The sequence below is a fragment of the Rousettus aegyptiacus genome, unplaced genomic scaffold (assembly GCF_014176215.1).
Source record: "Rousettus aegyptiacus isolate mRouAeg1 unplaced genomic scaffold, mRouAeg1.p scaffold_m13_p_5, whole genome shotgun sequence".
NCBI lineage: Eukaryota > Metazoa > Chordata > Mammalia > Chiroptera > Pteropodidae > Rousettus > Rousettus aegyptiacus.
The window spans coordinates 20,497,392-20,520,641 of NW_023416308.1; the positions used below are offsets into that span (position 1 = coordinate 20,497,392).

Consider the following 23,250-nt stretch of genomic DNA (forward strand, 5'->3'; position numbering starts at 1 on the left):
CAGTAGAAGAACATCTTCAAAAGGCTAAGATAAAATAACTGAAATCTATAGTTGCATATTCAGTGAAAATACCTTTTAAGAATGAGGGCAAAATGAAGGTCTTTCAAGACAGACAGAAAATAAGAGAGACCTTGCTAAAGGTAATTGTAAAGAATATATTTCATATAAAAAGACAGTTATATCAGACTTGAAGCCTGGTATAGAAGAAAGAATTAAACATTTTTAAATGTGGAAATTACTGAAGTACATGCTCCTCTAAACGAAGGAGTAAACTAAGAAAGATAAAGACATTGGATACAGGAAATGAGAGAGAAGTAAAATTAACCTGGGGATGATGACAGAGAAAGATCTAGAATAAAAGCTACCTGTCAGGTACAGGGGACTGGGGAAGGCCAGATGCTCTTAGAATTCTTTAGTCATACAAAACAACTAGAAAACCTGATTTGTCTGAATGTTTCAGAAGAAATTTAGAAAAAAGGCAGAGTTTGTATGTGTGTGTGTGCGTGTGCGTGTGCGTGTGTGTGTGGTGGGGTGGTGGAATTAATGATACATATGTAGCAAACTAAAAAAAGAAAAGCAGAGACTAGAAAATGATAACATTTTAGACAATCACAATTTTTTGCTGGAGAGAAAAAGAAATATAGCTGACTAAATGATGTATACATTATGTTGTTAAAGCATAAACTACCCAATAGTCATTTAACGCTAATGTAATACTTTAACTTTATTGGATGGATAGGGATGAGGTTTCACTTATGTGAGGAGGATGTGGGGGTAGGGAAGGAAGTGGGCTAAATCCTCTTCTTCCATAGTGGGGAGTCAATAGATGATGTCTAAAACTAACAAAAACTAAAAAAAGATTAAGAAGTAGCAATACAAGCATGTTATTTGCAGACATGGGGTAAATACCAGATAATTTGGACAGAATAAGTAACCACTGTTACCTCAGGGGAGGGCTAACGGTGTGGTGGGGGGAGGGGCAGAGGGAGGCAGGGGGTGGCAGGTAGGACAGATAACTGGTTTTTGTATCAAGCCTTGTCTGAGTGTTTCACTTTTTCAGTTACTGGCATTTATATCTTTGATGGAAACAATGTGGTCTTTAAAGAAAAGTTGACAGTGCCTAAGTTAGAAAACCTCTCTTTCAGTTGACATCTACTGGTTTGGACTTTCCAGCAAGAGTGCAAAGGCGAATATTTAAAAAAATGCTGCACCCGAGTGTAAATCAAGATGCTCATCGTCGAGGATGCTACTGCTCAAGTACTCACTGTGTGCCAGGCACAGAGGGCTTTACTCACTAATTCTGAAAACAACTCAGGAAACTGAGGGAAACTGAGGGTAGGAAAGATAGCGACATACCTAGGCTGGAGTGTGAACCCAGGACTGTTAGACTGCAAAGCCTGTGTTCTTTAAGTATTATACTATCTCCTCCTTCAAGTGGGTTTCTGCAGCGAACCCTCTGTAATGGGGAAATGTGATGAAGCCGTTCTGGATAACTGTGTGGGGGCCACTCCCTCCGTCCCACAGCTGTAGAAAATTGAGTGGAGGAGCATCCTAGAGACTTACGGAGTAGGTGACACCGCTGGAAGACACAGGGGATGCCTCGTTATTGGCAGAAGTGCTCACGGCCAGAGAAGCCAAGGCAGGGAAAAGACTCTCCATCTCAGGCTCCTCAGAGAGGTTGTCTTCACTGTCCGCCCGGCTACGCTTCTCCACCTCGCTGCTCCCCCAGCCCCCCATTGCGGTGCTGTCTTTTTCAGGCAGAGCCACGTCCATGCTGCCAGTCATGGACATGAACTCGTCCATGCTCTCATTGGCAAGAAGGTCACTCTCCAGGCTGTCCTGCACGGCCAGCTCCTCACGGGGGGCCTCGTCCCGGGAAGTGGTCGCCTCGCTGCTCTGCCCGTCGTCCACGCTGCTGTCCCCAGGTCGGAGCACCAGGGAAGCGTTCCGTTGGGCGTCCATGACACTGTCTTCCGTGCTCAGGCTGGGCTCCGAGTGCTCCGAGAGGCCCGAGGAGAAGTTGTGGGAGGAAGGATGGCCGGAGTCCGGGGAACAGGTGCCATTCACCAGGTTCCCATTGGGGATCTTGGGCTGTTTCTCCTCCAACCTGCCTTCTGCCTCCACCTGCTCCACCTCGTCCACGGACTCAAACACCTGAAGGCAAGGTGCACAAAGACAGATGGACTAGGATGGACACTGCATTGCTGTTTTCAGCAGTGACCTAAAAGTTCATCAACAAGGGATTGATTTACATACGGAACATGCACGCAACAGAATACTATATAGTCAGTAAAAAGAGTGGTGCAGAACCAGGTCATATATAGCTCCCTTTTGTGAAGTATAAAAAAGTGACCTACATGCATAGAAATGCATGGAATAATCCAGAAAGAAGCAAGGAAACAGTGCAGTTGACTAGGGATTACTAGGAAATTAAAATGGGAGGAAAGTACCTTTCATCATACAAACTTATGCACACATAATTTTTTTGAAGTAAAATATTAGTTAATAACATAAGGAACAGGCTAAACAAAGAATATTACATCCACGTGGTTGACTATTACAGATCAATTTTGCAAAGTAGTTAGGTGTACAGCTGACCCTTGAACGATGCAGGGGATAGGGGTGCCAACCACCTGCACAGTCAAAAATCCAAGTATAACTTTTGACTCCTCAAAAACTTAACTACAAAGAGCCTGCTGTTGACTGGAAGCCTTGCTGGAAACATAAACAGTCAGTTAACACATACTTTGTATGTTATATGAATTATATGCTATATTCTTACAATAAAGGAAGCTAGAGAAAAGAATGTTAAGAAAACTGTAAGGAAAATTCATTTACAGTACTGTACATATTTATTGGAAAAAAATCCACATATAAGTGGACCTGAGCAATTCAGACTTGTGTTTTTCAAGGGTCAACTATATATCAAACACTATGGAAAAATCTCCAGAATACATTTCAAAGATTTATTTGTGGTCCTTTGTGTCCTTAGGCTATATCCCATCAAGGGTAGACTGTATAAGACAGGTTATGTCACCAACTTGATTTACTGTTAGTTTTAAGTGTTTAAGTTTTTTAAATTTCTTTTTGATTAAATTGCTTTAAATTAGATTTAAAAATTTACCCAACTCCAAAGTCAAAACAAGAAAACAAGATATATTCAGAGAAATGTAGCTTTTTTCCCTGCCTCCACCTCCCATAAGTAACCATTTTGATTAGTTTCTGGTTATCCTTCCATTGTTTTTGAAGAGAGATGTAAATACATGCACATATTAATATTTGTGCTTTTTACACATAAAGTGACATAGTATGCACATTTTTTTAGACTTCACTTTTTTCTTTAATATTGAGTAAGACTGAATTAACATCCCTTCTCACTGAATAAAATGGAAAGTTATTGAAAAATATATACATTGGTATTTATGTGGAAATTTTAAGACTACCAAACACTGCAGTATATTGACTATATACTGCCTACATATATCGGTGTATGTAAAGTCATACAGAAGGGTCCGGAGGATACACAGCAAACTGATGATAGCAGTGCTTATTTCTAAGGAGGGCAAGTGGGGATTAAGGATGGTCACAGCCAAATTTAGCTTCCTGTGCAATATTTTAATTTTTTTACAGGAAAATTAGATTCATATGTTACTTGTATAACTAAAAACCCAAATTTTAATGCTAGTATAAAAAGCTAAAATGAATAAACCATAAGTGACCTGTAGACGATGGGCATCCAATCCCATTACTCCAAGTTGTAGGGAAGGGGATGGGCGGGGAGGGGGCGGGGCCTCCGGAAGGTCACCTGTGTGCTGCTGCTGGAGTCGCTCTGCAGACGGATGTTCTGCCGGCCGGAACTGCAGCTCTGGGAGGACTGAGTGAAAAAGAGGCAAGAGGGAGCATGGGTTAGGCTGCATCTTTCCTGCTTAGGGTCCCTGTACTGAGTTCAGAAAGGACAGCTGGGTGGGGAGTCAGGAAGTCTAGATTTATCCTTATCCCTGACTCAGAGTAACTGGTTGTATGAATGGCCCAATTTTTACTCTCCTCTCTGTACATATGCTTTTTGCCCTGTAATTTCTAGTTCCCGCCTACTCTGCTCGGCTTGGCCTTGTGACCTACTTCGACCAACGTGATATTGGCAAAGTCGCCAGGGCAGAGGCTTAAGAAGTGCTGTGTACGTCTCTCATACGGATCTGGTTCACTGTGAAAACACACCCAGGTTAGCCCGCTGAAGGCTGAGACATGGAGCAGAACCAAGTCATCCCAGGAATGTGAGAGAGCCCAGTGAAGGTCAACAAACATTTCAGCTGACCAGTTGCTGACAGCAAGCACAAGAGTGAGCCCACCCAGTCTGGCTCAGAAGAGAACTGCCTTACTGACCCACAGACTGATGAGAAAAAAATGCATATTGTTGGAAGTCATTGACTTCTGGGGGTTGTCTGTCATGCAGTATTAGTGTAGCAATGGATGCAGGTCCATCATTCGTAAAGAGAATTAACTTAATTCTCAGCTCCTGCTTTGGGCTGCTAGAGATTCTGTGAGGACAAATATATCTGACTTGGTCATTGAAGCACTTTTGACATTCCGGAACATTCTTGATAGTACCTGGCACATGGTAGGTTCTCAATAAGGTTTCTTGGATTAATGAAAGTCTAGCTCTGTGCTGAGTGCTTTATACGTACTATTTCGTTTGGGCTATACACAGACCTCCCCTGCAAATGGTTCTTCCTATTTACTGGATGAGGAAACCAAAGCCCAGAAGTAATGGAGTTCAAACTCAGGTCTGTCAGATTCCAAAGACACCTTCTACCCAAAAACTGGGGGTGAGACTCTGTCTCAAGGCCCCAGGACCCAGCCCTCACCATTCCTACAACAGTCTGATGGAGTAGATCCTGGCCTCCACCGCCCCCCTGCTCCCTGAGGTGAGCCTCCCATCACCTCGTTGCTGACGGTGGAGTCCCGGTGCATCATCCGGTGCAGGTGGCTGTCCAGGCTGGCCCCTGATGAGCATTTGGCCAGGGCGGCTGCATGGGACTCGCGCTCCCTCTGCCGCACAATTGCCTCACAGCCTAGCCATTCAGCCATGGTCTGTGCATAGCAGGCATGAATCTGCTCGTCCACCTGCCAGGGCAGATACAAGGTCATGCCAAGTGCCAGGACCCCTAGGGGGAGGATGGCTCTGACTCAGGACTCTGAGCCTCCTTCCAGGTGCCTGCTTGTCCCAGCACGGCCTCTCCTATCTATCCATCCACCACTCAGAGACCTTTCTCCTTGTTCCCTCTTCACCCCTACCTCCGCTGCTGCCCCCACACCTCTGTCCTTTATGTTTCGGCCATCCACATCCACCACATCCTTCTGCCCTCCCCCACAGAAACACACACAGACATGCGCACCCTGCATCATGCAGTGTCTCCTCTAGGGACTGCTTTTGCTGTCCCCCCTTCTTAGGGGCCCTTCCTTACCCTTACCTTGCCTAGAAGCAATTCCTTTAGAGAATTCTGGCAGCCTTCTGCCTGGCACAGGTGCCTTTCATGTGATCTGACAACCCCTGGGTTGGCCTCCATCTGACTTTGTAAAACCCCCACTTAACTGGCAAAGACTTCATCTAATGTACCTCTGGGTCCCTAGTCCTGAGCACAGGGCCTGGCATGCTGGATTTCTTGGTGAGCATCTGCCCAGGAATCCACCAGGCAGAAAGGGAAGCAGAGATGGGCCTCAGGCTGGTACCAAGGTGACTTAGACAGTTCACTGGCACAGGCCTCGTCACATGCAACCACACAGTGAAGAAGCTTCCATTTTCGACTTTCCTTCAACTTTTCTGATTAGCAGGAAGGCCAGGCTGGTGCCACCACGTCATTAACACTTTATAATCTCCATTGTAACTTAACACTTTATAATCCTTAACACTTTATAATCTCCATTTTTAACAAAGAGAGAGTAGGCTTCAGGCAGGCTACTGCATCTAGGTAGAACTGAATTTTATTATTTTGTCACATTCGATTTATTTTTTAGTATCCTTCCACCTATGGCAAGTCATATTGGTTTTCCATTGATGGCAGGAATATAAAACATCTTTTTATATAAGTTATATAAAATTTTAATTGGGTCAATTTAGAGACAAATATTTAGATAATAACAGCATAGATGGTAGGTAGAGTGTAAAATACCACCGGATTTTGAAAATTTAGTGCAAATAAAATAATGTAAAATATCTTACTAGTAATTATACTGCTACATGACGAAATTATAACATATTGGATATACTGGGTTAAACAAAATATATGATTAAAATTAATTACACTTTGATGAAATGACACACCCATGCATGTGCGTGTGCACACACGTGCGCGCGCGTGCGTACACACACACACACACACACACACACAAGCAAACGCAAAACCTAGTAAGGTCTGCGGTCTAGCTAGCGGTACTGTGCTGTTGCGAATGTCCTGGTTTGATAATACACTGTGGTTCTGTAGATGTTTCCACTGGGGAAAGTCAGGTAATGTTCACACAGGATCTCTGAATTATTTTTGCAACTTCTTATAATTATTTCAAAATATAAAGCTTGAAGATATTAATTGCATCTGTTTCTTTTTACCTTAAAAATGTAACTTCTACAACATTTAAAGTTACATATGTGCTACTGTTATCAAGACACTGTGGTATTAGCGGAAGAGTACTAATTATAGTGTTCTATATATGTATATACACAGTGCTCTATATATATGTATTATAGTGCTCTATATTATAGCGCACTTTAGTGCTCTATGTATGTGTATACATGCATATACACATGTGTATATATATGTATATATGTATACACACATATATATGTACTATATAGAGAATATATATATATATATATATATATATATATATAGAGAGAGAGAGAGAGAGAGAGAGAGAGAGAGAGAGAAGAATAAAGAATACAGAAATAAACCCACCCTAATATGCCCAACTGATTTTTGACAAAGATGTAGAAGCAATTCAATGGAGGAAAGCTAGCCTCTTTAATAAATGGTGCTAGAGCAACTGGACATCCATAGACCAAAAAAAAGAACCTTCAGCTGAACGACACATTGTATGCAAAAATGGAGCCAAAAGGGATCAGACTGAAATATAAAAAGTAAAACTACAAAATTTTTAGAAAAAAAAACATAAGAGAAATTCTTCAGGATTTAGTGCTAGGCAAAGAGTTCTAACTTGGCACCAAAAGCATAATCTGTAGAAGAAAACATGATAAAATGAACCTCATCAAAAATTTATTCTGTAAAAGATCCTGTTAAGAAGATGAAAAGACAAGGTGCAGACTGGGAGAAAATATTTGCAAATTACATATCTGGCAAAGAATTAATATCTAGAGCATATAAAGAACTCCCAAACAATTCAATCGGAAAATAGAAGATATTAGCTGACACTTCTCCAAAGATACACAGATAGCAAGTAAGCATGTGCAAAGATGCTCAGTATCACTAGCCATTTGGGAAGTGCAAATTAAAACCACAATGAAATACAATGTACGTACCTATCCAAATGGCTAACATGAAAAATAATGACAACACCAAACTCTGGTCAGGATGCACATGTGGATCACTCATATATTGCTAGCTGGAACATAAAATGTTACAGCCATGCAAAAGTTTGGCAGTTTACAAAACTCAGCATTTATATGCTCCGTATAAAACTAACCATATTACCCAGCAATTGCTCTCTTGAGCATTTATCTCAGAGAAATGACAACTTATGCTCATGAGAAAACCTGCATATGAATGGTCATTGCAGTTTTATCTGTAATAGTGTAAACACTAGAAATGAGCCACTTATTGATACTGGAAATGAGCCACTTATCCATCAGTGGGTGGAGAGTTAAATGCACCGTGGTGCACCCACACCACGGAACACTGCTCAGGAACCAACTGTCGATACACACAACTTGGATGAATTGCTAGAGAATTACGCTGAGAAACATTAATTCTGAAAGGTCACGTACTGCTTGACTCCATTTATACAATATTCTTGAAATGACAAAATTATAGGAATAGAGAATAAACCAGTGGTGGCCCAGGGCTGGGGATGGGGGAGAGCGGTGGGAGGTTGGTGTGGCTACAGAAGGACAGCACGGGATGCTCACAGTACTAGAGATGTCCAGTGTGTAGATGAGGTGGTGATGGGCAAGCTGACAAGTGCGATAAAACTGCAGAGAACTAAATGCACACATGCACATAGACAAATGAGTACAAGTGAATCAGGAAGTCTAAATAAGACTGGTGTACTGCACCCATGACAATATCCCAGGTGTGAAACTTCACCACGGTTTGGGGAAAACTGAGTAAAGGACATGTGACATCTCCCTGGCTTTTTTCTTACAACTGCATGGGCATCTACAGTCATCTCAACGGAGAAAGTGTATTTTCAAAAAAGACACCCGTGGCTTGTGCTGTATTTCTGTTGGACAGTGCTGGCCTTGACCTTCCTGGTCCCCCCACGTCTCCCTGTGCCATCTTGGTCCAGGGAGCTCCATGAGACAGGGGCTCCCCCAGCTCCACAGAACTTCGCTCCTTTTGTTGCCAAAGACCCCACTGCCCAAAGGGGTAACCAACCTCCTTCCTTTCTGCTTCCGTCATCCCGAACTGGTAGTGGCCCAGGAGGAAGGGCCACACGGCCTTGCGAATCTCCGGCTGAATGCCCCCATAGTAGATGAGGCGCAGCAGCTCCTGTTCCTCGTAACTCTGTGGTGGGAGGTGGGCGGGGGAGGGAGTAAAGAGTTTGGTCAACAGAAAACCAGGGCGTGGACACGGACTGGGGAGTCCTGCTTCTCGGACCTAACCCTCAGAGAGTGTGCTGTGAACGAGCAAAACCTTATGTACCCAGATATCCACTGTGGCATCAAAAGAGAGAGCAGAATCCTGGAGACCCCTCAACTGCCCACCAATGGCGGAACAGTGCGCCTCTACATGGGAATACTGCCCAGAGAGTAAAAGGGAAAGAGGTACATTTGTGAGAACCTACACAGAAAGATATTCAATGAGTAATTTTTGTTTTTTTTTTTTAAAAAAAGGCCAACATATAATGAACTTACATTTCTACTTAATTTTCAATTTTGTGTACTATGCTTATTTTGGAATATTATCTTGGATTTATTAATCTCGACTCAGCCCTAAGAAAATTGTTATAAGCAAATTAATCCACAATAAACATTTGCACCTGCTTCTCCATATACTAATCTCTTTTGTGCACACTTGAGATGAATTTAACAACTGTTTGCTCTCTTGTAGAGTATATTTCCTCTGCTTTATTAAAAATTCATTTTCAGGCAATGGCTTTGCAGTTACAATGAGTCCAACTGGGTGATCAGCGATTTCTATTAGTGTGTATGTGTGTGTGTGTAAAGTGACAATGACTTCTAAAAAGCTACTTTGAAGGGCACTTGGGTCCTGTTTCCATTTCCTCTTAACTCTTTATTTCAGATTCCAAAATTTAAAAAAATATTTCACATCTTATTGCTAGTCTTAGATGTACCCAATAACAACAGCAAAAACAGCCATTCTCTTGTCCTTGATGGAATTTTGGTTTGTATTATGTAGACTGCCTTGTCAAACCTGTTTAAAAATCAGAGGACTATGTGTGGCTGATGTGAACTCTTCATCAAAAATCCACTCCTCTTCTCCTGGAGCCCAGAGCTGGACTCTATTTCCCAGCCTCCCTTGCAGTTAGGTGTGGCCATTAGTCTGGGTTCTAACCAATGGGATGTGAGAGGAAGTGATGTAAAAACCCATTTCAAGGCCAGAGCTTTGGAAAAGTAGGTGTACTCCCCTCAGTCTCTCCACTTCCCCTCTGCTATCTGGAGGCAGATGACCATGAGTCCCTGAAGGAAGCTGAGGCAACAAGACTGAATGAGCCTTCCAGAGAAAGGAGAGATGCCCACTCAGCACTATTAAGTGAGCAAGAAATATGCCCCTGTGGTGTCAAGCAACTGAAATAGCAGGGATTATTTCTAACTGCATCGCAGTGTACCGTAATACAACAGCGCAACCAACAAAGGTGAAAACGTGGCCAAACAAGTTATGAAAGGGTTGTAAAACGTTAGATGAAAAATACTCAGTTTTGACTATTGTTTCAATCAATTTGTCCTTAGACTAGTGCCTCCCAAATTGACAAAATCACTAGAAGCATTTGAGGAACTTTCAAAAAATATAAATTCTTGGGCTCCACCTCAAGAGATGGTAAACCAGAAAAAGCTGGAGGGAAGCCTGGAAGTCTATAAATCCTAAATTCTTCAGGAAATGTGCACTCTCGTAGACTGCTAGGATTATGAACACCATGACCTTTTGAGAAAGTAGGCTGGCATGTGTGTTTAAATTTTAAATTCATTATCAATTTTATTCCAAGAATCTACATTCAAAATAAAAGCACTAGTGCAGAAAGGTATGTGCTTATAGAAATGTAGACTGCAGCACTGTTTGAAATAAAAAAAAAAGAGAGAGAGAGGGAGAGGCCAGATGTCTATCATTAGGGGAAGAGCTGAATAAATTATGGCCCACCCATATAAGCAGTTTTAACATTCAATATTTCACCCAGAGATCTGAAAGGCATCCTTGATATAAAAGTAAGCTCTTCACTTACAACACATATATAATGCCACCTCATTTTTAAAAAATAAGAATTACAGGTATATCTAATAGGCATCTATAGATGTATAAGCATAGAAAACGTAAGAAAGGATCTACGTCAAACTGATAATATTTATTAATTCGGAGACATAATATTTTAAAAATTTGTATTTTATACACCTGCGTTCTTCATTCTTTGAATCATTACAGTAAGTAGGCATTCTTCTTGTAATTTAGAAAAACAACTATTTATGGCAAAAAATGTAAAACAAGCCTTCTGCTTGTCTAGTTTGGGGAATCAGCTTGTTTTTCTCACTGAGTCCCCAGGAGTTCCCAAATTAATACACAGAATAGCACCTTCACCCGGTGTGGGAGAGCCATCCCTTACCTGGGTGCTCTCCAGCTTGGCCTCCCAAGGGCCCAGGCAGAAAGGCACACAGCTGACTGAGCCACTAGATTCATCCAGTGTGAAGGAAATGGGTATCTCCTCCGAATGGCTGCTCTTGGCAGCAGTTAAACTAGTATTTCTCAAAGTGGAGTCTGCCTTCCACCAGAGTTGGGAGGTACTTTTCCAAAAAGGTTTCTGTGGCCAAATACATTTGAGAGAGTATTCCATATACTCTCCCACACGCCCCTAGTTTCTTGATAATGACAAGCATATTAGCATAGCCAAGGTTCTGAGAAGTCCTGCAGGATACAGGAAGTTATTTAATCTTCTTTCCCAAACTAACTATAAAACTTTTTTCAAACATAAACATATTCCTTCCAGGGACATCTGTATTCTAATAGGAAAACTTAGAATCTATCTCCAGCTGAAATAACTTGTGAAAAAATTCTTAGGCCTTAAGAAAGAAGTGGGAGAGTTTCGAACAGTGGTGGGGTTTTCTTGGTCCAGCTGCCTCCCTGTAGCTTAGCTACTCTCATCATTCTAAGTAGTTTCAACTGAATTCTAAATTCCTCTAGCTGGGGGCTCACAGCACTTTCTGCAGCACTGATCATACAGCTGATGCTTAATAAATACTCAGTGACTGATTCATTGTTTACTTCTTCCAGGAGAGCATATGTATTTCCCATCCTCCTTGGTCATCAGCCCAATGGCAGAAATGGGCTATGGGTTTTGGAACTCTCGAGAAGAGGAATGGGCCTTCAATTTGGGTATTAAGAACCAAAGGATGTCACACAACACCCTTGAGTCCCCACAAGCAGATGGGTCTATTCTTCAGATGACAGGACATGCGCCCCCTCCCCCCATCCCATTCCCCAAATCTCTGACCTAGGCCAAGCCAGGCCAAGCCTTACTGTGCTGTCCTGAAGGTACTGCTCCCAGATCCCAGCCGTCAGCCCATGTCCAGCATCGCAGGGCAAGTCCGGAGACACAATCATGTGATTGACCAGGGCTGATAGGTGGGTTCTCACGGTGGACAGGTGTCTGCAGTAGGCAAGCCCTGCCAGAAGAGGGAGGGAAAGGGTCATCATCCAGTATCCAACCCTCCTTGTCTTATTTCACAGTTTCCTAAGTGTCATCTACAATCTTAGTGAACCCTCATGTCCCAGCAAATTCTCATCATCACTCTCTTTCAGGAAAAAAAGGTTAGGCTCAGAAGGCCGAAGTCTTTTGTTGGCTTCACTGTTTAATAACTCTGTGACCCTGGGAAGTCCTATCTCCTTTCTCAGCTTTGGTTAGGGTGACACCAGTTCACAGGCTGGAGGCAGAGAAGGGCAAGAGGAAAGGGCTAGTGACTCTTCAGATGCACGGTGCTTCTGGGTGCTTCTAATTCATGCCGAGTAAGAAAGAGAATAAGAGAAGAGGAAAACTCTTATTCAAACTGCAGCTGGATAAAGAAAGTCCTGGTGAGTCATAACTGAGAAGATGCTGAGGGCACATGGTTCGCTTTCGGAGATTGCCCTGCACGGTTAAAAGAATGTCTGCCAACCTGTCACCCTTCACCCACTCCACACTGGGCACCTGGAAGGCACAGTGCCTGGCACACAGGAGGCACTCGGCAAATGCTGGCTTATTTGTTTTGACTGTGCCCCTTCCTTCTTGCTCTCCCCCACCTTCTCTTTCTTGACTCCCAGAGAGGATGCTAGACATTCCAGAGCCTGAGGACTTGCCCCTACCAACAATGAGGATAATCATGATGATGATGATGATGGCTAACACACAGCACACACTACATTCCATGGAGCCATTTCTGGAGCTTACATAACTCATTTAATTCTCACCACAACCCTATGAAAAGAAACTCTTATTATCCCCATCTTATAGATGGAGAAACCAAGGCATAGACTGGTTTCATCACTTGCCCAGTCACTTTGCTAAGAAGTATAGAGTTGGGATTTGAACCCAAGCTGCCTGGCTCCAGAACCCAGGCTCTGGGCTCTAAACCACCATCAGGGATGAGCCATATTGTGTAATTACATCATTCGAGGCCCATCTCAACTCCCACCCCTTCTTCCAGGAAGCTTTTCCATTTGGGTTCCATAAATACTCACCCATGGCCTACTTCCTTCCAGGCTGTGCATTAGACACTGGGGAATAGGTGGGAACAGAACAGGAAAAACCTTGATCTTCGGGAGCTCATGCTCTCCCTGCCTTTCCAGCACTTGGGGATATGAAATGCAATGCAACTTTGCAGGCCCATGAATGATGTAGTAATACTTTTCTAGAATCCCTGCAAATACACACATTTTCTATCCCCTATCTAGGCTTGTGAGGCTGGGGAATAAAACCTACTAAGAATCAATATAGTAGAGTGGAAAAAAACAGAGCCTTTGCAGCCAGACAGGCCTGAGTTTGAGTGCCAACTGGTGCTTATTATCTGTGTGAGCTTGGTCAAGTCACTTTACCTCCCTGTGCCTTAGTTTCCTCATCTGTTAAATGGAAATAATTAGAATACTTGTATCATTAATTTAATTTTTAAGTTTTTGGGAAGGGATCAGGCTGCTTCCCTTGTCTGACTCTGCAAAGGGTACAAAGGAACTGGCATTTACTGAATAGCCATGATGGGCAACACTAGGTGCTAGGGGCTTTATACACGCCTCTCATTCAACCCTGAAAACAAACACTCTAAGGTGGGCACTGGGAATGTAACAGTGATTAAACCAAACCCTTGCCACCACGGAACCCCCCTGTTCACTGTCCCCTCTTAGGACTGAGGGATGAAATTTATCCCCAATCTGTAGATGAGGAAATTGAGGCTGAGAGAGGTTAATGTAACTTCATCAACACTAGACATCTAGGAAACAGAGGAGCAGCAGTGAACAGAGCCAGGCTCCTTTCTCTGATAGTGCTGGCATGTAGTAGGCACTCAGCGAATGCTCTCTGGAGGCTACAGTGGCAAATAAGACCAATACGCACATCCATAGAAGGCTCTGGAAAGGATCTGGTACTTCATATTGTCACAGAGAAGCTTCAGGGGGGCCCTGCAGGCAGAAGAAGAGGGAGACGCTTAGGATAGATCCACGCAGGTTTCTTGGACAGGAGTGTAACTTGTTATCTCTAGGAGCAGACTGAAACTACCCAGTCAAACGGACTATGGGAGTACTGTTTCTACCTACACAGCATCACTGCCCCTTCTGCTATCAGCTTGGGAGTCCTCCCTGCCCCAACTCTCTGTCCCTCTGTTTTGGGTGGGGCTAATTCCACCTAGTACAGAACTCAGGTTGCAGTATTACTGATTGGGTCAGAGATGGTCATGTGATCCAACCGAGCCAATGAGAGTCAGCCCTGGGACCTATGTTGAAATGACTAGGACATAGACACTCTTTTCTTTGCTTGAGTTCCTAAGTCAGTGAGATATGAGGCAGTGGCTGCTGGGATACATTTTTGCCACTACATAGAAGGGCCTGTCTAAGAATGAAAGCATCATGGCAGCAAACAGAAGCAAAACCTGAAGAAACAGAGAGTCCTGTTTTGAGCATTTTGATCCAGCCATTCCTGAAGCCACTATGCCTCTGGCCTTCTCAGTTCTGTCAACAGACTCTCTTTTTGACTTGAACCAATCTGAAGTGGGTTTTTTGTCAATTTCAGAAAGACTCTTGACTTCTAATGTGACCCAGCTAAATCAGATAAGCAAAACGGGTCCAGAGTCTGGCTGATTGCAAAGCAGGTGATGCTTCAGAGCTACTCCTTGCATGAGAATTTTGGAGGGCTTTTTTGGCTGAAAAAGGAGAGTAGGGTAAGACCCCAGCATTGTTGGTGAAAGCAAGGACTGCTGAAGGGAGTGCTGTGCATTCCTGTAAAGAAAAGAGTGGAGGAAAAACATCCCTGGAGACACCCAGGGAAATCCAGGAGACTGGGAAGGAGGCATGGCTGAAGTGCTCCAGTATGCACAGGGAGACATTAGACCTTAAAGCCAAACTCTTTATGCTCTCAGGTTGGTGTGGCCAAACTCAGGCTTGCTCAGATCGCATGAAAATAACATCACGCTGGCAGCTGTCCCACATTGTACTTGGCTATCTGCGAGATGGTGAGATCGCTGTCACTACAGGTGTGTAAGAGGGGGTACTATGTTAGAACTGCATGTTTCAATGATCCATGGACCGGTAGCCCATGAATCACTTGGAATTTCTCCAACATGTGGATTCCTAGGCCCCACACTGATCTATCTACTCGATCAGGTCCTCTAGGAAGTAAACCAGGAACCATTACGTTTTGTTACTTCCCCCAGGTGATTCTGCTGCACATTAAGATGTGAGACTCTCTGGTTATATTAGTGCTTCTCCAACTTAAAAATACACACATGATATTGCGGTCTAATTAAATGCATATCTGCTTCAGTAGGTCTGGGATGAAGGACTGAAAAGATGCTCAGGTAATGATGCTGCTGTTTCATAGACCACACATCGAAAGCCAGGGCTTAGATGACCTCAAAAATTTGATGCCAACCCCCATGCTCCTATGGCTGAAGAATGGACCACCCAAGGCCCAGCAAGCAAAAAAGGATTCTATTCTCCCAGGCCAGACTGGGTCAGTGGGAAACAATACCATTCTTATGAATGGACTGCATAGCTCTGAAGAGGAAAGAGACGGTCTGGGGATTTAACTTTACACAAGAAAATAATAAGTGGCATTTATCGAGCGTTACTATGTACCAGGTACCACATGCTGGCTACTTTAAATCGTTGTTTGATTGGTCCTTATAATAGCTATATAAAATAAGCATTTGTGTCCCCAGTGGGGGAGAGGAGCAAACTGAGGCATGTGCGGTGGTCATTAAGTAATACTTCTAGTTTCTGATTTCTAGGAGTGTGGGAAGACTGCACTTCCTGGCCTCTTGTGGATGGGGCCAAAGAGATATGAGTGGTAATGACAGGTGCTGCATTCGAGCTGGAGTGCTTAATTGTTGGTTTGGGCCCCTTCAACTTACCTTTTACTGTGATTGTCAATATTCAACTGGGTGGTGGCTTCATCAGTCAGGCCCTTTAATGTACAGGCCCATGATAGACATGACACACATGATAAATAAGCTACTGTCATAATAAACCGCTGAGATTTTTTAGGACTGTTTGCTACTGCGGCAAATTTGTTTATCTTGACTGATACATTTTAAGGAAGCTCCGATAGCTAAGGCTTCACAAGGTTAAGAGTTAACATAGGCTTAGATGATTCTATAACCTATGTTCACTCCTCTGAAGTCAGTGCAGGGCAAGCAGTGGGTATCTACAAATCTTTAGTAAATCTTCCTGTGCCCTCGATCTACAGTTCAAGCCCCTCATACCTCTCATGGTTGCAGCCATTGGTTGAGCCACCATCAGCTGAGCCACTCTGCGAACAGGATGTGCAGGAGGATTTGCGAGGGCTGGGTTGCCATAGGGATGGCAGGTTGCTCACAGAGACATCCATTAGGTCCTGGGGGACTGTGGTAGATAAAAGGGGCAGAGAAAGAGCCCTGATTTAGCCTATGTGGTCACAGAAACCTCATCCCAAAGCAAGTAGCTACTCCCAGGCCAGCACAGGGGCTGAAAAAGACACTGAATGGCACAGCAGAAAACAGTGAGCCCAATCATTGCCTGACCCAGGTCCCTGAGCCCACCTGATCCAACGAAAGCCACCACCAAGATTTGGGGCCACCAGCAAATGGGCAGAGCTGATGAAAGCTGAAGAGAGAGGAAGAAAACAGAGAGAGAGACCAGAGCCAAGAAAATAGGTCCAATCCCAGAGCAAGAGACCAAGCCTCACCATGTTGTCATTCAGCTGTCCTCACAGGAGGCTGACTTGAAGGAAGGGGAGCCTATTAGGGGCTTCTGGGGAAGGCTGATAGTTGTGAGTCCCTAGAAATAGACTCTCTGGGTGACAGAATCTCTGGTAGTGAGACAGAAGGGTGCCTGCCTCATCAGATGAGGCAGGGCACAAAAGGCAAGGACCCAGTGGCATCCCTACTGATGAGGGCACCAGCACTGTCCATGGTCCTGAGTCATGCAGCTGCCCCACAATGGGTCTCAAATAGGTTGGCAACCCTCCAGAATCATGTGGGGGTGGGGGCTTGTTAAAAAGCTATAAGCCTGTATCCCACCCCTGACCTACTGAATTAAAACCTCCTGGAGATACAGCGCTTGAGTCTGTATTTCAAAACCAATTTTGACATAGCAGCCACATTTGATTTCCTAACTCCTGGACATTGGTGATTCCTGGTCAATTGCTCCCAGGATACAGCACTTATTGTTTCCCTTACTGCCTTCTTTCCCAGCTCTATGAAAAACCTCAGCATCTGAAATGCTGCAGAACAAACTGGTGACATACACATTACAATTCCTATAACTAACTTCCTGGCCTCTTGGCAGTTCTAGACAGGTGCAAAAATTTTATTTTCTCTAAGACAGGGCTCTGTAAAGAGCCAGGCAAAAAAAATATTTTGGGGGTAGTGAGCCATTTGATTGCTATCATAAACACTCAATGCTGCTGTTGTAGTGCAAATGTAGCCATAAGCAAAATGCAAACAAATGAGCATGGATGCATTCTAATAAAACTTTATTTATAGGTGCCGAAATATGAGTTTCATATCACTTTCACCTGTCACAAAATATTATTCTTATTTTGATTTTTTTTCAGTTATTTAAAAAATGTAAAAAACATTCTCAGCTTATGGGCTGTACAGAATGAGGCTGAATTTGGCCTGTGGCCCATCACTTGCCAAGTGCTGTTCTAGGAAATTAAGAGGGGTGTACATTTGCCTCATGTGCCATGAGTCCTCAAGGATGACTGATAACACCCAGCCTCTTCCTTCAAGCTCCATGGGGAGGGTAGTTGTGGACCTGGCCCCACTTGTCATCAGAGCTCAAAAGCTGATAGGATCTGCCCCTACACAGCGACAGATTAGGAAGCTGCCTAACAAATGAGGTTTTGGGGGTCACCAAAAGCAGCTTGTTATACTACTACTCACTCCCCATACAGACTGACCAATGAGCCATCCAAGAAAGGCCACTCAGTGCTTGTAAAATATTCTAGAAAAACGGACTCAGTTCTTAGTGAATCTCAGGCAAGCACTGATCAGTTGCAGCCGGGGTGGCAAGCATGCCTATGCCTCCAGCCCCTCCCACCCTGCAGACATCACCAATGGATCCCTTCGCTCCTGAACCCACACACTCCAAGCTGTGCCCTGCAGGGTGAAGGACAGACACTGAGGGCATCAGTTTGTCTCTGCCTCCATCTCCCCTGGGACCAAGACTCAAATGACAACATGGCAGAGGTGGCCAGCACCCAGCCCCAGGGTTGGGAGATCCCAGACATTACTGGGGGGCTGCTGCTTCAGGCCTGGCGTGGGGAGGGTGGCGTCCCATCTGGTTTGTGGCCACCGGCTGTCCCTGGCCACCACCAACATGGACCGGCCCACAGGAACCACCATCCAGGCAGAGCACACGGAGACAGGGGACGTGCTGCCCAAGGGGTCGGGAACAACTTGGGACACAAAACAAAGAGCACCAGTGAACTTGAAGGTCTGAGGTGGGCAAAATACCGAAATGACTGGAAGAACCAGTTCTCTGGAGCTTGAACCTTTCCCCTGCCCTGCTCCACATACTGTCTGACCAGAGAAAGAAAGAATGACTATATTTATGAAGTGCCTACTAGGTGCTGAGGGCCATGCCTAATCATCCTTAATGAGCCTGTAAGGGATGCGCTTCTTTTCCTATTTTGCAGAAGAGAAAAGTGAAGCTCAGAATGAGACACTAGTTAATCAGTCGAGGCCCTACCAGGTAGTAAGTGGCATAGCTGGTCTATTGAAGCCCCCCCCTCTCTTTCCACTAACAACATACATTACTTACTGAACATAAGTACTATCGTTATCCCTTTTTACAGATTAGGAAACTGAGGCACAGAGTATTTACGCAGCATGCCCAACACCACCCAGCTAATATGAGGTGGCATGGGTATCTTTTTTTGTACAAACCCAGGGGATTAGACCCCAAGATGCTACTCATGCTCTCAGCTGTTTTCCCCTTGGCTGTCATCTCCCCATACCATCCTTGCCCTAGACCAGTGGTTCTCAACTGGGGTAATTTTGGTCCAACAAGGGGCATCTGGTGAAGTCTGGAGACAATTTTGATTGTTACCACTTGGGAATTAGCTAGATGCTACTAACTTCTAATGGGTAGAGGCCAGAGAGCCTGCTTGACATCCTATAATGTACAAGACACTCCCCTACTCTACACATACACAATTGTTCAGACCCAATGTCAACAGCGCCAAGGTTGAGAAACCAGACTAGGCTAGCACTGTCTAATAGGAATACAGTATAAGCCACCTGCATAATTTAAAAATTTCTAGTAGCCACACTAAAAGGGTAAAGAAACAAGTGAGGTCAATCTCAACAATATAGTCTCCATAACCCAATATATCCACGATGTTATCATTTTAACATATAATCAATATAAAATTATTGGTATTTTAAAGTCTTTTTTTTCACACAAAGTATTCAAAATCCCAGGTGTATGATACACTTACAACATCCCTCAATTTGGACTAGCTGTATTTCAAGTGTTTGGTAAACCACACGTGGCTTGCACCTGCCACACCAGATACACAGAGATAGTCAGAGCCACAGAGCTGTCTGAAAATGCCCTTGTCTGTGAACTTAACTAAGTGTTTTAGAACTTGTCTTCGCCTCCTCTGTGCACAAGGGCAGGCAAAGAACTAAGTGGTGGATATGGGTAAGAAGACACTGAAAGGGCGTTTTGAACCATCTGTGACTACACCTTTCCTCCCACAAAGTGAAACTCTTCTCTCTCGTTATTTAAGGTGAGTGTCTATAAATTTTTTCTGTAAAGCGCCAGGTAGTAAATATTTTTGGCTTTGTGGGCCATACAGTCTCTGTCATAACTATTCCACTCTTCCGTTGTGGCCTCAAAGCAGCCACGAACAATATGTAAATGAGTGAGTATGGCCATGTTTCAATAAAACTTTATTTACAAAACAGGCAGTGGGATGAATTGGCCCACAGGAAAGGGTTTGCTCATTTCTGATTTAGGCACTTCTTCAGAAAAGACTTTGTATCTCCCACAGATGAAAAGCATAAGCATAAAGATTGCTTTTCAAAAATAACTCTGTGTGGCTTAGGCCCCTGAGAAAAACCAACCAAGCATAGGGTTACCATTTCCACGATGGACGAATCTGACTTTGAGGATGAAGGGGTGAGAACACAATGCCCTGTCCTTGACAAACAATCTGTATGGAGTAATGGTGATAGGCACAAGCTCTGGAGTCAGACTACCTGGGTTCAAATTCCAGCCATGCCAAGGATTAGCTGTGCAACCTTCGACCAGTTTCTTAACCTTTCTGTGCCTTAAGTTTCCTCCTCTGAAAAACAGGGAATGCTGATGACAGTAGTATCTGCCTGGGAGGGCTGTGGTGAGGATTAAATGAATTAAGACATGGATAATGTAGAAGTGGACTTGATACACAGTGGCTCTCAATACAGGATACACACTGTAGCTCATTGAACATTAGTCATGGGTCACATTAGGTGTTTGATGTATCATCGCACTGACTCCTCAGAATATGATCCTGGGGGCAGTACTGTTATCCCTATTCTACAGACCAGGAAATGAGGCCGGGAGAGGACAAGTCACTTGGCCACATTGCAGTGGCAGCATTGAATGCTGTGATGTTCTCTTTTCTCTAAACTAGCAGTTCTCAAACTGGGGCAATTTTGCCTCTAGAAGACATTTGGCAATGTCTGGAGACATTTCTGGTTGCCATAACTTGGCATCTACTGGGTAGAGACCAGGGACACTGTTCGACATCCCACGATGCACGGGACGGCCCCCACCATAAAGAATTGTTCAACCCAAAATGTCAGTGGTGCCGAGACTGAAATATGGTAAATAAGCTAAGCTGGGTGAGGTTTCTCACAAAGACAGACAGGATTCAAGTGTGCATAGTTTCTTTGGGAAGCATTCCCAAGGAGCACAGATAGGGAGAGGGTAAGTGAGACAGGAATAGGAGGCTGAGAGCAAAGTGTTAGTCACCACTGTGGGTAACAGGCACTTGATTTCCTGGGAGACCTCTGCAAGATGTGCAGAACATATGTGTCAGAGTTTTCTCACCCGAGAGGTGAGGAAGCTGGGGCATTTATATACCCCCTCCTGTCAGTCACTGGCTCAGTGCTGCTCAGGGAGCAGTGATGCACTAACACTTCTAATCTGCCCCACCCATGGGCAGAAGGACCCTGGTGGCCGGAGAACTCCTTCAGGCACAAAGACCCCAAGACTGGGAGCTGGCAGTGGGGCTGCATGCACAGAGGGCTGTGGGTGGGCACAGCTAGTACGTGTCCTGCTGGCACATGCAGAGTCACAAGAGGCTAATATTGACATTCCCCAAATAAGACACATCCAGTACTCCGCTGGGCTCTCACCAGGAGCCTCTAAGTCATTTGTTGGAGGATGAGCCCCTGTGGAGAGAGTTTTCTGGGAAGGTGGCCACAGGGCATCTGGTCCTCTCTAATAAATCAGCTCTCTGGTGGTCTGTGAAGCCGAGGGCAGGCTGGGATGGCTCCAGACCTTGATCAGGGTGGGAATGGACATAGTACCAAACACTTGAGGATACTGTGTGGTTCTTAATGATGCAGGAACACCAGGCTTTGCTCCTAACTGGCCATGGCGGAATATATGTGTGAAAACACACTAACCCATGCCACATAAGACCTTACCACCAAGCCCGCCCCACACCCTGGCTGTGGATGAGAGATGGGGCATTAAGTGGCCTGACAAGGTTAGTCCATCCTTCCTGGGAGGATGTCTGCTTTCAAAAGAACCTCTCACTGTGCAGCCAAGGTCACTTAAGCAAAGGGAGACTCAGAGCCATTGTCTGTCAAATGGGATCAAGGGGGCCACAGAGGGTTAAATGAAATGAGGTTAACAGAAAGAACCCATAACTTAATAGTGATTGCTTTAATGGACATCCACACAGTGCTTAATAAATGCCTGGCCTCCTTCCAAGAACTTTTCAAATATTAATTCATTTAATTCTCAGAGCAGCCCATGGTAACGATGATCTTAAGAGCAACAGTCTCCGTTCCCTAGGCATCTGTTTCACGGCAGTCACTATGAAAATGACTGGACATATATTATCACTGGGCATACTAGAGCCTAGTGCTTTGCTTCCTCTCTGCTGTTTTGACTACCATTTACTGAGGAGCTGCTGTGTGTGAGGCCTTATTCTATGGGCTTTAAATTGATCATCTTATTATCTCAGTGAATCCTTACAACAATACGTTGAAGTACAATAATATAATAGCAGCTAACATCTGCATGTTCTCTGTACCAAGTGCCTTATCTCATTTAATCCTTGCAAGAGCCCTATGAAATAGGTGCTATCAACATCCCCATTTTACAGATGATGAAACTGAGGCACTGAGGGTTGAAGTGACTTGCCCAAGTTCAACCAGGATCCCAGAGCCCATGTCACTGCCACGACCACATGCCACCTCCCGGCAAACCATGTCTTCATTATCTAAGTAGAGAATGGTTTTCTGTTCTCATTCGGTGGGGAACAGATGCTACCAAGATGTGAACTTCCTGATTCCAGGTCTCCCTGCTGGCCCCAGAACACAGACCTCCTGTCCTTTAATTCCAAATGCCTGGGTCGTTTTGGGGATCAGCTAATGGGGGGCTCCCCAGGCCCATGGACAGGGTGGCTTACCGAATTCAGACTGCATGCCGGCATAGATGATCCTGAACACGTAATCTGTGGCCTCTTCATCTTCCTTGTCTGAAGACGTGGACTCGGCGGAACCCTGAGGGCTTCGCTTGCGCAGTTTGGGAAACACTTTGCCCTGAAAGAACATGTCCCAATACACGGTCCTTGACATATATCTATCTCCCAATCCGAACAGCCCGAGGCCCTAGATGGGGTGTGCAGAGCCTGGGAAGCCACACGAGGGCCCACGGGCAAGAATGACTGCCCCCCAAACTGACCCCAAGCTCGGCTTCCCTGGGCCCCCACACTCACTCACCTTCCCCCTCTGAGACCACAGTGGTGGGTCCAGCTGCCCGTGAGGGAGCAGCCCGTTCTCCAAGCACGAGAGGAACTGCAGGAGGTGCCCTCCTTTAGGGAAGTGGAAGGGCGGCCTCTGGATCCCGTCCTGGCTGACCAACACCACCGTCCCGCCGCTGTCCACTACCGCCGTGACCCGGCCAA

The 23,250-nt window shown here is 44.6% G+C and overlaps 1 protein-coding gene across 1 annotated transcript in view; it reads right to left on the reverse strand.

The window, feature by feature from the left end:
• The window catches only part of SGSM1 (small G protein signaling modulator 1), an 80,488-nt gene that overhangs the window by 13,602 nt on the left and 43,636 nt on the right, over positions 1–23,250 (reverse strand). Inside the window, exons 11-20 of the mRNA XM_016124219.2 lie at positions 23,066–23,229; positions 22,753–22,885; positions 18,349–18,513; positions 16,337–16,475; positions 13,975–14,039; positions 11,913–12,058; positions 8,604–8,732; positions 4,939–5,121; positions 3,806–3,874; positions 1,564–2,154 (exon numbers count right to left, since the gene is read on the reverse strand). Coding sequence (XP_015979705.2) covers positions 1,564–2,154; positions 3,806–3,874; positions 4,939–5,121; positions 8,604–8,732; positions 11,913–12,058; positions 13,975–14,039; positions 16,337–16,475; positions 18,349–18,513; positions 22,753–22,885; positions 23,066–23,229 — 1,784 coding nt within the window. The remainder of the gene's footprint in view (positions 1–1,563; positions 2,155–3,805; positions 3,875–4,938; positions 5,122–8,603; positions 8,733–11,912; positions 12,059–13,974; positions 14,040–16,336; positions 16,476–18,348; positions 18,514–22,752; positions 22,886–23,065; positions 23,230–23,250) is intronic.